This window comes from Haemorhous mexicanus, chromosome 6 (genome assembly GCF_027477595.1).
Source record: "Haemorhous mexicanus isolate bHaeMex1 chromosome 6, bHaeMex1.pri, whole genome shotgun sequence".
In the NCBI taxonomy this organism is placed as follows: domain Eukaryota; kingdom Metazoa; phylum Chordata; class Aves; order Passeriformes; family Fringillidae; genus Haemorhous; species Haemorhous mexicanus.
The window spans coordinates 57960639-57977031 of NC_082346.1; the positions used below are offsets into that span (position 1 = coordinate 57960639).

At 44.8% G+C, this 16393-nt stretch overlaps 1 protein-coding gene across 3 annotated transcripts; it reads left to right on the forward strand.

The window, feature by feature from the left end:
- Nucleotides 1–450: 450 nt before the first annotated feature.
- On the forward strand, nt 451–12012 carry CLBA1 (clathrin binding box of aftiphilin containing 1). Of its 3 annotated transcripts, none has more exons than XM_059850468.1 (6): nt 451–632; nt 2245–2930; nt 6373–6521; nt 7918–8047; nt 9785–9898; nt 10748–12012. In XM_059850468.1, the coding sequence occupies exons 2-6, from the start codon at nt 2472–2474 to the stop codon at nt 10913–10915; spliced, it is 1020 nt and encodes a 339-aa protein (XP_059706451.1). In that variant the 5' UTR covers nt 451–632; nt 2245–2471; the 3' UTR covers nt 10916–12012. The 3 variants fall into 3 exon arrangements, with proteins under 3 accessions (XP_059706451.1, XP_059706453.1, XP_059706450.1); XM_059850470.1 differs by lacking the exon at nt 451–632 and adding an exon at nt 1337–1431; XM_059850467.1 differs by lacking the exon at nt 451–632 and adding an exon at nt 1375–1636.
- Nucleotides 12013–16393: the final 4381 nt, after the last annotated feature.

Sequence of the window (16393 nt, forward strand, 5' to 3'; positions counted from 1 at the left end):
CCTTCCAGAAGACAAAGGTGAAAGCGTAAAACCGAGCAAAACAATCCTAGTCACTGCAAAAAAAATGTTGATTTCCCTTCAACACTGAAGAGAGAGCTGAAGCCCTGAGGTCCCCGCGGCCCCGGCCGGTGTCGGGCGCTCCGGGCTGACTCAGCCCCGCCGAGCCGGTCCGACATCCTGAGAGCTGCCACGGCATGGCCACGCAGGGCAGGAAACCGCTCCGAAGCAGAAAGAAAACAAATTTAAAAAACCTTTCAGACAGTTGCCAATAAAGTTTCTTTGGCTCTGCGTCTGGGCATGGCTCCCAAATCCAGCCTCTTGCCCTCGGATAAAGCACTAGAGCCTGGAATGAGAGTCAGATGCGTGGGAGGGGTGCATGTGTCTGTGTCTGGGCTGGAAAACATATGTACTGTAGTGCCTAGAAAAAGCTTTTTGCTTTGGGCCTTGCTCCAGAAAACCTCTTTCCTTGCTTTCACAACTGTCCCCTGTTCCTTGGGACTACCCAGATGTTTAACCCAGCCTGAGGACAGGGAGCTGAGGAGTTTTCTCAGTGTCATTCCCTCTGACCCCCAGGCCTGGGAGCAGCCAGCCTGGGGCACGCAACCTCCAGCCCTCACCCTGTTCCTCACCAGGTGGGTGGGATGGGATGGGATGGGATGGGATGGGATGGGATGGGATGGGATGGGATGGGATGGGATGGGATGGGATGGGATGGTCACCAGGCCGTGGGGTGACCTGTGTGCAGCACTGCACCCACAGCTTCTGGCTTTACCTGTCGGGAGGAGATCAAGCCACAGCCTCAGCAGAGACAGCCAAACACCTCGGGGGACAAAAGAAGAGAGGGAGAAAGAGGGTTGTTGTTGGTCTGTTCCTGCCCTTTAATCCTGAGGTTCTGTTAATGGGTGGACTGATTGTCACTTTTTTAAAATCCTATCCTGGAACTTTCCAGCTATGTGGGAATTTTAGCTAGTCTCAAATGAAAGACAAACAGGAACCCCCACCATCAAACCGTGCTTCCTTCACCTGCCAGGCTGCAGCAAGAAGCTGGGGGATGAAAAAAAGAGCGAATACTTTTCTTTTTCACATCCCACTTTGAACCCCAGCCTCTTCCGGGCGGGCAGGGCGGCGGTAACCCGAGGGATGCGGGTGCGAGCGAGGCCCGGGGGCGAGCACCGGGAGGCGCCGGTGGAAGCGGAGCGAGGGCGGACGGCGGGCGCGGAGGATGCGCTGACCCTCCCTGCTCTCCATGGAGCGGAGGGACCGAGGGCTCGGCTGTCCCCGGGCCGTGCCGGCCCCGCCGCCCGCCCCGGCCCGCCCCGCACACCTCGGCCCGCCCCTGGCGACCTGCGGGCGGCGGTGGGGCTGCTTGGGGAGGCTGCTCCGCCGGGGCTGCTCCCTGCCCGCACCGGTGACATCTCCCTGCTCGCACAGGTGACATCGCGGGCGGAGCGGCCGCCGCCCCGGTGAAGCGCCCGCGGCTCCGGACGCGCGTCCCCCGCCCTGTCCCTCCCCGGGGACTCCAGCGTGTCCCTGGGGCAGGCCAGGGACCTGCCGCACCCCTGCTCTGTGCCCGGCCCGCCTACGAAGGAAACCCGGGGGAAAAACACACATTTGGTTCTGTTAAGCACCGCGGCAGGTCGGTGAGAGGCGCGTTCAGTGAGTGGTTTTTAACCCGCCCCCCAAACCAGCTCGGGAAAATGCTTGAGGAGATGGGGTTAATCTGACATGGCCAATGCAGCACTGTCTGTATCGTTTATAGATGCCAAACGGAATGTATTAGATCTGCCTCAATTACCTACATAGCTGCAAATACTGTATTTTTACAGGATTCTAGTCGTTGGGATGGGGCAGCCCATACCGGCAGAAATAGCATTATTTGAGTTTGCATTATTTGAGTTTGCACGAGGTGGCTGAAGTAGTCACAGAAAATATTTTTAAAGTGTTGGATGTTGACTGTAGTTATTTTAGTTTGTCTCCAGCGTACTCAGTCAGTACTGAGTTAATAATCCAGCGACTTCTGTTATGTATTTGCTGAGTATTGTTCACTAATTTAATGGCTTTCTTGTGGTGTGGGCAGATAGTTCTGTGTAAATTTTAAATAATTTTGCCTACAGCAGTTTTCAGTGGATAATGCTGGAATGTGTTTATTTTAACCCAGGCATTCTTTCTCCTACCTTATCAGCTATCTTTCTTCCAACACAGGCCTTATCACAGAGGTATTTATTTATAATCCTTTCTTTGCAGGCTTAATACTCTACACAGAAAGTGAGGCCGAATAACGTGCACATGCCGAGTACTGGAGGAGAGGCTGAAGGACATCCTGTTTTGTTTCAGCAGTGTTGTTATTCTTTGGGGTGAAATGAAGAATTTGATTTTGTTTTGGAACCACTCATATTTCTGATGCAACTGAACTTCAGTAACCTTTTTGCAGTACGGATTTCAACAAATCATTTTTTCTCTCTTGAACAAAGATGCAGAACTTGTCGGTGGTAGAAAGTCTTGGTAACACAGACATGGCACACTGTGAGCTTCCAAAAGAGCTGGCAGCTGAGGCAGGTGGTGTGTGTCTCCATGAAAGTGGCTGTAACTGGAATGAAAGAACGAGCAATGAAGAAATTGTTAATCTCGAAGCAACGCAGCAAAGCCTCCCTGTAATGAACAGTGAAGGGAGAAGTTGCGAGGAATTTTCTGAGAGCAGCTTTAGTACCTCAGAACCCAGTGGTTCCTGGGGTGATTTTGAAGGCTTCACGGAGCCCTTAGACAAATCAGAGAGATTCAGTGATAACCTTGAATTTTCGGTGAAGTCAGCAAAAACCCGGGGGGCCGGTCCGGAGCTGAGCAGCCGAGGCTGCAGCATTTCTGCTGCCCAGGTGTGTGCTGAGCCATCTCTGTGCCATGGCATGCAGGAGGCTTCGGGCTCTCTGAGTGAGGTACGTGTTCACAGCAGAGCAAGGACCAGAAATGTTTGTGTTACTCCTTCCCACACCTCCGGGTCTGTATCTGTCTTCTCTGCAGAGGGTAACGCTGCACATGCAGAGAAACTGTCCAGCTACTTCGCAGCCACCTCAAGTGGAACAAAAGCAACTTCTTCTCAGTGTTTGACAAATACTTAAGCTGTGCTGCTGGAGAGCTTTAAAGAATGTAATGCACTTTCTTGCTTCTAGGCACTAGGAATAAGTAGGCACATAGGCAAGTAAGCACGTAGGCACCATGAACCTTGCCCTGAAGGACATGCAGTGTAAAATTTAGACAAGAAAGAGCTTAAGAAGCAACAAATTGGAAAGGTGGGTGATAAAAGCAGGGTGGACAGAAATTCTGTGAGTTGCCTGCAAACTTATTGAAGTAAACCCACATACCATTGAATTAGAAACTGGCAAAACCAATGTATTTTTATTATTTAGTATACTCCCTGAATAATATCAACAGTTTTTCTGGAATTTTAGTCTGATGCTGACACACAAGACATTACAGAAATATAATTCATTTTTTAGCGTAGGATATAACATTTGCTCTTACAATGTTAGAGCTAAAATTCTGAGTAATTATTGCAATGAATTATTATCAGCACAAAAAAAAAAAAAAATGTTCAGGTAAAGGGTTGTATATTGTGGGGATAAATGTGTTTCCATGTGGACCAAACAGCATCAGCAAGGAGAAGGAAAGTAACAAAAGGGCAGAAGGAACACAAAAATACAGAACAAAATCCCCTTTTTCTTAATACTTTCATCCTAAATGACAACATTTGAAAAAAGAGAACAATCAGCTAAGACTTCCATGGGGTTAATCTATAGCAGTAATAACTTACTGCTTGTAGTCTGTTGGGTGAGTTTTAGTAGGGGACTGAGACTTTCCTGGAGACAGGATTTCATGCCCTTTGCCTAGGAATTTTACTTGTTGCAGAGCTGTTACTAGTAAAAACACAAAGATGCAGGTGGGAGAAGCTGCCCACACTGATTGAGTGTAGATACACAAAATACCTGGTTATTGGTGTGCACAGAGAATTCCAATGTTTTGCAATGCTAGAAGTGGCAGACAAGAAGTTTTCTGTTGGGTAAAGAGAATGTTGTAATGACTGAAGCTGAAATGGAATATATCAGGTTGCTTGGTTTCTTTCCAAAAGCAGTAGATCTTAATCTTACTGAAGCCTTTTCTCTGCTTTGCATTTGTTAAAGGCAGAAGGAAATGTCCAGTACGAGTTAAATAAGTTAACCATGCTTGGAGTTTCAAGTTGTCTTTTCTCATCTCAAGGTAGAGAAAGACCCACAGAGCTGCTGGATATCCCTTGGAGTGCAGAATAAATGTGTAGCTGGTTCTTTATCCCTGTGCTTTTTGCACTGTTAGTTTGAGATCACAAAATCTTTGGGCTGGGACTCTGGCTTCTGTATGATCAATAGAAAAAAGGCCAGGTGGGTTGGAAGGGACCTCTAGAAATCATCTCAGGTCAGAGGTCTGACCTTGAGTATTTATTGCTTCAGTTAATTAAATGACGTCAACTGGGATCAGAATCATGTGCTTTAAGATGGAAATAATCATTTATTTCCTTGCAGTAGCTGGGTATTTTGCCTACAGGATTGAACACTTTGAGGATTTTTCATGTTCTCTTTCAACACTGGCCTTTGAGAGAGGGACTGGTGCATGTGTTTAAGCCATGGGGTATTTTGATATAATAGGATATAGAGGATTTATTCAGAAAGTACTGATGTGAACTTTGTACATTGATATTTTATAATTAGTACAAAGCCACAAGATAAATAGAAATATACCCAAACTTTGTTCAGAAACTCTCACTGAAATAGACAGTAGTAAAGGTAATAAACAAAATCTCGATCTGTCTTGGCTAAACTGTAAATCAGTGACTTGTGTGTGTGTTGGAGCAGCACCAAGGCTCTAGGGAGATGCTGCAATGGAGGCAGAGCTGTGCTTCCCTCGATGCACTCCCTGGGGCTGTAACTCCCCCCATCCCTAAGCCAGGAGCAGCTGCCTGGCTTTTCCTTGACTCCCATCCCACTTCACTTTTGGTGCCTACCTGGAAGTTTGGTTTTTTTTCCTGGACCAGGTATGCTTTAGCCAGTGTTACTTTGCAGAGCTCTGCTTCTCGAGCATCCATCAGGATCCTCCATGTCATGTCCCTGCTGAAATAATTTACAAACTGATTGAAAGTATTGTGACACTTTGGGAATTTACCCAGGAGTCTTTGAATGTCCCAGCAGTGAATCATCAGGAAGGATTTTAGCAAGGCCTTACTTCAGGAGGGAGCAGTGTGGGGCACAAATTCTGTTCCTTGAAGCATGGTCAGAAGTGCAGAAGCCTTCTACAAGCTCTGTTGATTTTGACCACTTATTAAATTAGATTAAATCCATACTCTCTCTGTATTCACCCCACCTGTTGGAGTTCAGTGTAATGACACTGTGGAAATATTTCAGTTCAAATTACAATTAAATGAAACTATAAAAATATGGAGTATCCATGCTTAGGCTTTTCAGACTAAATTGTTGATTGCTGGGCAAAAACCCCAAACTGACTGGTTCCATGCCTGAGTTTTCACACAGTGTGGCTGCTCCTGCATTGCAGTCCCTGGGCAGGGTGGTGAAGTCAATTAATTTGCTTTTATTTGGAAAAATTGCAGCAATTCCTTCCTTGAAGGAATAAAAGGATACAGCTTTCTGAACCAGATGGCATGCCCCTAGGAGAGGATGTAAATTAGGCATGTTTTCCCTTGTACATGTATTTCTTAGGTGTCAGATAACCCCACTTACTAGTGCTTACTTCCCCTAGGCCTGTCTGGATCCCTCCTGTGCTGTGGTCAGTCCTCCAAACCTGCTCATCACTGCTTGAGGAGCAGCAAGAATTTAAACCTGGCTCTGATTTTTAACATAGTCTGGAAAAAGTTTGGTGCAAATGCAAGGATACAGAAACATCCTCGCCCCATCTTTTTTGCAGACTTGCACGGTGCAAGTATTTATTGCTAGCTGTGGCATTTGGCAGGTGTGTTACATTTGAATTAGGAGTGTTTGAAGACTGAGTTAGCAAAACAAGCTGTTGAATTGATATGTCAGATTTGACCTGGACTGAATTAGCTGAGCAGAAGGAGGAGTCCCAAGTGTTGAATATGCAAGTCTGTGACCCAGGAGCTGGGAAATTAAAAGACTAAGGTTCATCAGAAACTCTGGGACTCTTGCTTCCTCTAATTCTAGATATTCAAAACACTCAGAACACTGAAATATGAGCTCAGTCCCTCTGCTTTTAATATTAATATGAATTTTAAAACCAATAGGACAATCTCTAGAATTATTGTAGTCTTTGGGCTAGGTCCTTCATGACCTGTGGGGATGGCATGTATGATGTATGTAATAAAAATCTCTTTTTTTCTAGGAAGACCACAGCTATGAGGAGATATTTAAGCTGGGCTTTCCAGAAGTCTTTGTACCACAGTCCAGAGAGTGCATAAGAAGCTTAGAGCAAGTTCTTGATGCAAATAATGAAGGTGTTTGGATTCCTGAACTTTTGAAGAATCAACTTTGGTAATGAGTTTAGATTAACAGTTAAAAAAAAAAAAAAAAAAAAAGAAGGAAAAAGTTCCTCATCAATTACTCTGTTTGTTTCATTATTTAGAAATCAGTGGTGCACTTAAAAAGCTTTTTAGTACTATGCTTCTCAGTGTATAGATCTTACCAGTTTTGTAGCACATTGTTAAAGGAAGTGGATGGTGTCTTAGCCATTGGAAAACAATGAAGGGAATATATCAAAATTACAAATTCCTGCTTAGGGTTTTTCCTGCTGTTGGTGTGCCTCCTTATGACTAAGCCTCTGGAATGCCAGAACCCAACAGGCAGCCTGTTCTTCCTGTTTGCTTGTCCTTTCTTTACAGCACATCCCACTTATTTCTTCATCATTGGAGGCTGCTGCTTCCACTAACAACTTGCTTTTTCTTCCCTCCCCTCTCAGTTTTCCCAGTTGGTAACTACTTCTCATGTTTAACCAGATGTGCTTCAGAATCTGTGCTGCATCTGGCTTTTTCCTGGGCTGTGTTAATAGCAATTAGTATCATTAACTAGGCTTTCTCCAGCAACAGCTGGAACACTTCTAGCTCTGTTGCATGGTTTTTAAGGATCAGCAGCTTCAGAGCAGTATTGTAGTTACTGTACAGGGTTGCAGTTATTTTTTCATAACTTGGAGGCTTTGTGTCTAGAAAGCAGTGTCAGACCATACTTGAGAAATGTCCTAAGACCCAGAACAGACGTAGGTAAAAATGTGGGCACTCTTTCAGCCAAGTTCCTTGCATGTGTTATATTTTAATCAGCATCAAACCTGTGGAGAAATATAATTGTAAAAGGGACTGCACTATTAGATAAAACCAGGTAAAACCAAAAATTTCCTAATCCACTGTGACAAGTAAGTAAGGTCAATGACAACTGCAAACTGAGTAAAGCCCAACTGAGTTTTTATATGTGATGAATGCAGTGTGAGAATCCAAAGTACCAGGCCAGGGGAGCTCTCTCCTCCTCGCTGCTCAGCAGTGAGTGCCTTGGCCTTGCTTTGTGGGACAGGTGCTGCAGGGGCGAAGTGTGACCTGTGGGATGGAGAGAGACTTGAGAGACAGAAAAGGCAAAGGGCAGAGCTGACAGGACTGAACTCTGCCCACATCTCACAGGAGCAGCTGAACACTGTGAGCTGCTGGCATGTAGCAGTCTCTGAGATGAGCTCCTTATCTGAGGAGCACAAACACTTCTGCTGACTTACTGCTCCCACTAATTGTCCTGCCAGCTCATTAGTGCACAGGGCTGGCAGTTTGGGCAAGTGCAGGAAGGGTTTGAAGACAAGTTGCTTGTTAGATGAAGGTTAGTATACAGCTGTGTGAGGTGAAAATCACTGTTGCATATGCTCACTGAAAACATCAAAGTGTCTTTTGTTTCCTAGCATGGATTCTGGAAATGTATGGAGAGCACTCAGGGACTTTGATAACACCCCCAGCTCAAGACATCCCTGGAGTAAATCTCATTGCCAAGAAAACCTCTTGAGCGTTCTCAGAGTGGATGCAAATCAGAAGGTAATTGAACAATGGTTTTCCATTCTGCCAGCATAAACACTGGGCTGGGAATCTGATCTTCTGTAAGCTCTACATGCAGATGCATGAGGGACTAGATCTGGGTGAGTCACAAGGTTTGGGTTTTTTTTAACAGGGAGTTTTTTAAGACAATAGCTTAGTGTTTTCTCATCTTCATGTGTAAGGAACTATGAAATGGTGCAGGATCACACTTTAATTGTCTTTGCAGTGAAGTCTGCCCAACACAGTTCCCTATTGTTAGGTGGTACACCCAGCTTTGGTAGAGATGGAGAAGTAGATTTCAGGTGGCAGAGATGGAGAATCAGCTCCCTGGTGTGTGGGCAGTAGGATTGTTTACTTTTTTTGCTCAGAGTGCAAGAAAACTGTCAGCCCCTAAAATCTATATTCACTTTCTGTTAAGTGAAAATCAGATCTGAATCAGAGAGGCTGTTACAGTAATTACTGGATGATTTTACTGTGAAGAAACTGAAATTGTTTTCAACTTCCCCTTTCCTCACATTATTCCTCTGCCTGTTTTTGTGCAGCTTGAGGGAGAGTATGTTTTAAATTGGATTGAATCCAAACCAGCAGTGCTGAAAGATCTCAAATAGACATGTCTGTGTTTAACAATCTCTTGTTTTGAGAAGGTACAGGTGTCAGGGATGGTTTAGAATTCAGTTATTTAGCTGGGATTAATTAGTCACAAGTAATTTTCAGAAGTAACTATTTCAATTGATTATTTGAATGCTGAAGCACGGGGTTGGCAAGGTAATGATTTTAGGGGAGTATTTGACTTTTCCTGCAAGTTATATACAAACAGAAGGATGGTGCTGAAGGTAGAAACCGATTTTGCACTTGAAAGTCATTTTGTAGAACTGTAATTTAACAGAGAGAAAATTGGAGACATTTCTCTAACATAGCTACACTCCCATTCTGTTCCTGTCTTGCCCCCCAGAATTAAATCAATGTCCTTCTTATCTATCACTGGAAAACTGTATTGCTTTTAACAATACTGATTAGGAGGCGTTTCTCAGCCATGCTTTGGTGCTAATTAAGGCTAATTCTAATTGGAAATGGCTTTTTTATTAATTGAAGTCACAGATTCATGTGTGTAGGTGATGCCTTGAGGGACTACCTGGAGCAGAGGCTAGACAGAGTTGGAGAATAAAGTAGGTATTTATTGAAATGCTCTCAAAGGATGCTCCTGGGGCAGTGCAAAGCCTTGCAGAGGCTACACCCAAGATGGACAACAGCCACCAGTTTTCTCAGAGGGATGTAACTTTGGTCTTTTTGCATATCAGAGGTTAACTTTGCAGTTTTGGCTTCAGGTAATGAAATCACATTCCCCCAGTTTGCTTCTCTCCCCAGTTTGCTTTTGTTTATACTTTTGGGCCTGAGGCTGTGTTGATGACCTTGGTTCTCAGGCCTAAAAGGATTGTTTAGTCTGACCAAAATGTGAAGAGAGCTAACTAGCATTCTGTGCAGAGTTCAGAGTTATGCACTAATGCAGTACGGAGTCTGAAAAATACAAAAGCTGAAATACAAGGCATCATTCATAGAACTAGTTCTGGCATAAAACTGTTTTAATGCAGAGGGAGACACATGTAAAAAATACAGCTTCAGAAAGTAAAATTTAGTGGTTGTTATTTGAGGGAAACTTCTCTGTAAGTTGTTTGCATTGAAATCAGAGAGAAATGCACAAATAAATTCATAAATAAAATGTAAATTATGGGTTTTTAGGATGTTTCAGAGAACCAGGCTGATATTTTTGAAGAATCAAATGTCAAAGATAATGAGGACTTTAGATTTGATGGATTCCGTGTTAATGACTGCAAAGCATTGATCCAGACCAAGGTAAGGATTGCTCTGGAGATGAGAGCTCCAGAGAATCTCAGAGTGTGTTTAGCATGTTCCTCCCTGCTGTTCCAGCACATGTTCTCATGCAATGGCTTGGTGCTGGTGTAACTTTTGGATGTGGAGTTGGTTTTTGGTCTTTGAAACCTCTCTGAGTGTTTCAGAAAAGATGCTTTGGCACTTGTTTGTTTCTTGTAGCAATGCAAGTTGGAAGGAAAACTGTGTCATTCTCCATTGCTGTAAAACACCTCAGTCACCTCACTCTGCTTTTTAGCAAGGTATTTTGGAGGAGTATGCTTAAACCAAGGTCCTTCCTCAGTGGAGAATAAAACTGAGCAGCTGTTGTCACTGTGCAGACAGTTTGAGAGACACTTTTCATTGCTCTGTTTTATTCATTTACTGCCTTGGACAGTGAAGGTGTACAGCTGGTCTGGGAACCTTGTACATAAGAAATGATAGACTGGAGAATTCAGAAATAAAACTTAAAAGGATTGTCCAGCTTATTCCTTCATAACTCAGTTCTGCTTTCTTCAGTGAGGATGTGAGGGGGGATCACAGTGGCTGAATCCCATTGGAAATGTGTAAAATACAGGAAGAGGGTTTAGACAAAGGAGAAGTGGTTTGAGGTAGACAAAGAAGGAATAAAAGAAAAAAGAATTGTGGTACAAAGTTAAGGTAAAAGGACAACAGTTTTCTTCATATTTATGTCCTTTATTTCCTCTAAAAATTCAAAATAAAATTTTTATATATTATTTTAATGAAAATTTATAAAAATTAGGTTAACATATGCAAAGTGATTGACCTCCTGTAGGATGGGAAAAATTAACCAAGTTTTTCTTTTTCACTCAGCTTTCTGTGTCACCGAGCTCCAGACATGGTCACCTTTTCACCTGTAACCTCTTTTTGAAGACCACGTCATCAGATGAAAACACACAGTGTATAACAATCCCAAGGAAGAAGCAGATTTTTTCTACACACAACCTAAAAATGAAATTTTTCAGTAGTGATGTTTGTTGAACTAAATGCCATTTTTAGCCCTTTTTTATTTTTTTTCTTTTTTTTTTTTAACTGAATGCAGTTTACCTTCGTTTTGTTACTGACTTGGTACTCTAGACTGCAGACATTCTTTAGGAAAGTGACATGTTGCTGTGTATGAGGGACCTAAGGCCACGTTATTAGAAGATATTTCTCCTGTTTAGTTGAGAAGTCAAATTTTGTAATTTTGCCCTGCTAAGTTTTGCTGCAGAGTCGTGTTTCTTACAGTAAATGCTGCAGCTGCAGCCATGCTTTGAGATAACTCTGGTGGACTCTCCTGAATACTGACCTTTCAGGCCTTAATGCCTCTTCAATCAAAACCCTTCTTTCCCTGCCAAAACCTGCCCAAGTCTCAGGTGTGTTGTAACGTGCCTTGTCACCATCTCTCCTCATACCTGCTCCAGTTTGGATCAGCTGAGACCTGTGGCTTTGCCACTGCTGGGTGTAATGAGAAGAGCCTTTCTTCATTTGGGGAATTTCAGTGGGGTTTAACAGAATAAAAGGGTTTTAATTTCTGTCTGGTGAAGCCTGCTGTGGTGAGAGGGGTGGAGGCAGCGAAATGCCTCATTCTGAGATTGATTTCTGGCTGGAATAAATCACCTTTTGAAGCTGATTGTCACAGGACACGTTGGGTTCATCCAGCCACCCTTACACCACGCATACCCTGCTTGTGAAAGCTCAGCAGTGTTGCAGTTCAGGACATGAATAATGGTGTAAATTCCTGCCCTTTTAAAATTTTATGGAAACTGTCAAGTATTGCCCATCTTGCACGCCTGAGTGCCACAGGGGATGCACTCCACTGTCACTCAGGAGAATCTCTGCTGGTTCCCTGCCAGCTCCAACAGCTTCATTTATTCATTGGCAGTAACTTTTACACAAGTTACTGATCTGTTTTCTGATCTGGCCATTCTGAATATGGAAATTTTATATGGCTTTTTGTTTTAAAGAGGTGCTAAGCATGGCAGCTGATATTTTGTGTGTTGAAAGCAGGGAGCAAAGTTGGGTGTTCCAAAATTAAGTCAGTTAATTGTTTAATGATGTGCATATTCTGTACTAAGAATTAAAAATACTATAAAGCACTGGCAGACTTCAACCCTTAATCTAGTAAACTGTTCAGCAGTGACATTGCAGTTGCTGTAATAACTTCAGTAATGCTGATGATACCTCAGTGCTATTAGCATGGGATGAACTCTGTCCTGCTTACTCAGTAGATGGAACAAGGCATTTGGAAAAATGCTCTTTTAAATTGCAGCTCCCCTGGCCCTGGAGGGAGTCCTGCAATGCCAAACTAGAAACTCCATATAGATACAAGAACAGGGTTAACTTTTTCAGTTAACCCTAGACTTGAATTTATTTTCAGTTTCCCTTATATTCTTTCAGAGCTCATAAACATGTATTAAATAGGTTGTAGTCATAAGCTCACAAAATGTTAAATTGCCAGGAAATGGTGAATGAATAGTTGAGGTTAGTAATGAACATTATTAAAATCAATTATAATATTAAAATCCCATTTTTATGCCTTCAGACAAGCTGCAGAGGGATTTTAGAGGGCAACTTGTAGTGTGTATAACATTCACTGATGCATCAGAGCCCTCTTTTCCTCTGGGCTTTTGACTTTGCCTTTGTTTTTGTGAGCACTGGATGAATGGATGGAAAAATGTTTGGCATTGTTACTCTGGGAGAAGGATGACTACATCATCTTTCCCTCATATTAGCAGTTTTTACAGCCCTGTCCAAGGTACAGAATGGACAGAAAAAGGGGTTCAGCCCTTGTGATTCAGCAGGGAAATGAACTACTGGGGTTCCAAAGGTGCTGGGCTCCACCTTCCATGTCCTTTTCTCTTGGACAGGTGAGGGCCACCTGAGCCTTCACTAGCTGTCAGCACTGGCTGCATAAAACAACTGAGGGACCTTGTAACTCACTTCCAAGCTGGCATGAACAAATTCACCATTCCAGGATAAAAAGACTGGCAAAATTTGAATGGCAAAATAATTCAATTCAGCTTCAGGGTTGGGCCGTTCTGGCATCCCTCCAGCCCCCACAGGAATTTGGACACAACCAGCACATTTGGGGGTACCCACAAAGACAAAACTGGACTCTCTCAGCTGACAAAAGATCAGGGACACAAACCAAAGGGTAGCCAAGATTTTCAGACACGTTTCAGTGTAAAACACAGCCTTGCCTTCCGTGGCTCTCCTGGGAAACGAGGGGTGCCGGAAGCGCCTCTGACGCGTTCTGCACAAGCAGTGACCGCTCACAGCGAGTCACAGCGAGTCACAGCGAGTCACAGTGAGTCACAGCGAGTCACAGTCATTTCCTCCTCTGCTTCCCTGGCAGCCAGCCCGGGGTGCCAGCACACGCCGTGTCCCCAGAGTGCCAGCACACGCCGTGTCCCCAGAGTGCCAGCACAGGCCGTGTCCCCAGAGTGCCAGCACACACCTTGTCCCCAGAGTGCCGGCACACACTGTGTCCCCAGAGTGCCAGCACAGACCATGTCCCCAAAGGTACCAGCACATGCTGTGTCCCCAGAGTGCCCTCACAGGCTGTGTCCCCAGAGTGCCAGCACAGACCGTGTCCCCAAAGTGCCAGCACACACCGCATCCCCAGAGTGCCAGCACACACCGTGTCCCCAAAGGTGCCAGCACAGGCCGTGTCCCCAGAGTGCCGGCACAGACCATGTCCCCAGAGTGCCAGCACAGACCGTGTCCCCAGAGTGCCAGCACACACCGTGTCCCCAGAGTGCTGGCACAGACCACGTCCCCAAAGTGCCGGCACACACCGTATCCCCAGAGTGCCCTCACAGACCATGACCCCAAAGGTGCCAGCACACACCATGTCCCCAGAGTGCCAGCACACACTGTGTCCCCAGAGTGCCAGCACACACTGTGTCCCCTGAGTGCCAGCACACACCGTGTCCCCAAAGGTGCCAGCACACACCGTGTCCCCTGAGTGCCGGCACAGGCCGTGTCCCCAGAGTGCCACCACACACCGTGTCCCCAGAGTGCCAGCACACACTGTCCCCAGAGTGCTGGCACAGACCGTGTCCCCAGAGTGCCAGCACACACCGTGTCCCCAGAGTACCAGCACACACCGTGTCCCCAAAGTGCCAGCACATACCATGTCCCCACAGGTGCCAGCACACGCCATGTCCCCAGAGTGCCAGCACAGACCATGTCCTCAAAGGTGCCAGGACAGGCCGTGTCCCCAAAGGTGCCAGCACACACCATGTCCCCAAAGGTGCCAGCACAGGCCGTGTCCCCAGAGTGCCAGCACACACCGTGTCCCCAAAGGTGCCAGCACACACCGTGTCCCCAGAGTGCCAGCACAGACCATGTCCCCAAAGGTGCCAGCACATGCCGTGTCCCCAAAGGTGCCAGCACATGCCGTGTCCCCAAAGGGGACACCAGGGGCAGCCGGTGCCTGTGCTCTGGAAGTGGCTCACAGAGGAAACATCACTTTGCACCTCGGCACATTTAAAGCTCCAAATTTCACCGTTTCTGACCTCAGTTCTGAGCTCTCAGCTGTGACATCCTGAGTTTTGATGAACTGAACGTGTTACTGTACTCTGTTTGCAGAAAGCAAACACTGCAGGCTTCTGACATTTGTTTAGGATTTTGAAAAGGTGACAGTGAGAGCAAGGCAGGAGTTCTGGACAGGAATGCCTCTTTCTTCTGCTGGGATTAGAGGGAAAATATACCCATAGAGTAAAGTTTTACAAAGTTCCAATCAGCAGTGTAATTACTGAAATTACAAATTCCTTTGTGGAAGGAATGCTGTAAACATTCTTCAGACAAAACCCCCTCAAACCAACTTCATTGTCATTCAAAGACTGAAAATTTTTCAATGCATATTCTAAAATGTGGAATTTAATTAATTATCATAATTTTTAAGAGTTAAGAAAAAGAGGGGGGACAGTCAGACTCCAGGATAATTTCTAACCATACTATAAGCCCACCATTAGTTTCATGTGCAGAAGATGGAGTGAAAAACAAATAAAAAAATAAATCATATAAAGATTTCTTTTTTTTTTTTTCCAAATGCAAGGTCATTGCAGCATTTAAAAGCACTTTGGTCATTTTCAATAATGAAGATCAGCTTTAATAGTTTAAAAGAATGAGACTTCCTGGAGTATGCCTACTCCAGTTAAGACAGCAAAAGAAATTTGGCTAAAACTGAGCTACCTGCAAATTAATTGTGAACTCCCAAATTTCCCTGTGGATCCAAGTTTAACTTTCCAGATCCACTCTGGAAGATTCAAAAGAGAAAAAGTTTTTGCTCCTTCTACTGAAATAGGTCTGAGAAGCTCCTAAATTGCCTCCCACAGCACTGCTTGGATGCCAGAGCACAGCCAGCCTGGCTCAGTGCTCTGCTGGGCGGGATAAGCAGACCCTGATGAGGGAAAAATGTATGGAATGAAGTTGCAACATTTTTTGCTTTTTTCAATCAAGGCGAGATGCCTGTGAATGCTGGGCAAATCCAGAAATGCCAAAAATCTTCCAGCTTCCCCAGACATCTACTTTATTAACACACACTTCTACAGACACACTTCAGAGCTTAATGCCTCACTTGCAGCACCGATTTTGAACAGCCCAAAATTAGTTTTGCCTCTAATTTATAACTCATCTTCCTCACAGAACTAATGGGTAAGTTATTTAATTTTATGTATTTTACTGTTGCTAGTGCTGGAAAATTAGTCTTTTAAAGTGTCCCTTCCAGCAGACAGATTACAGAGCTGGACAGAGCACCTGGGCAGCACCCAGCCCTCCCCAGCCAGCTGTTGGAGGCAGCACTGCTCCGAGCTGTGCTGCTCTGAATGCTTTTAAGTTCAGATCTTTCAGCGTGGCTAAAATCAATGCAAGTGTATGAAAGCCTACACCACTGAAAGCTTCAAAAATATTTTCTTAAAACACTGAACTGCAGCACACCCTTGAAAGGCAGCGTTTTCTGCTGCCACAGGCACAGGCTCAGCTCTGTGCTGCAGCATCCACAGCAGCTTCCTCAGGAATGAGTCACTCCAAGAGCTGATGGCACGGTGGTCACATCACCGGATTTGTGTGCAGTTCCTTCTAGACCTGTGCTTTACATACTGTGGTCAGCAGGCTCCAGGACAAAGGGAAGAGGAAGTCTGTAAGCAGCAGCCAGGGCAGTGAAAGTTATGCCTCAATCTATATGATATAAACATTTTTTCCCCTTAAAATTGAGGGAACTTGATGTAGAGATGAACCTTAAGAGGTTTGTCTCTATTTAAACACTTAAAAATGAGGGGAAATGACAATTCTGCCTCAATTCAAACCTTAAACGTTCATTGCAGAAGGGTCAGGATCTTATTTTAGAGGTCTACAGCAGGAAGAGGATGGAAAACTGTAAGCCTGAAGGTGCTGGTTTGATTTTACAAGCAGCCTTTCACTAGCCCAGAGAGGCAGGGCTTTGGTCCAGCCTGAGAAGCGCACAGGTCTGAA

Excerpts from the sequence above, each read along its gene's own strand:
- CLBA1 (XM_059850468.1), top strand. The coding sequence starts at position 2,472 with ATGCAGAACTTGTCGGTGGTAGAAAGTCTTGGTAACACAGACATGGCA. Across the intron at positions 2,931-6,372 it reads CTTCGGGCTCTCTGAGTGAG|GAAGACCACAGCTATGAGGA; the intron begins GTACGTGTTCAC and ends CTTTTTTTCTAG. Across the intron at positions 9,899-10,747 it reads AAGCATTGATCCAGACCAAG|CTTTCTGTGTCACCGAGCTC; the intron begins GTAAGGATTGCT and ends TTTTTCACTCAG.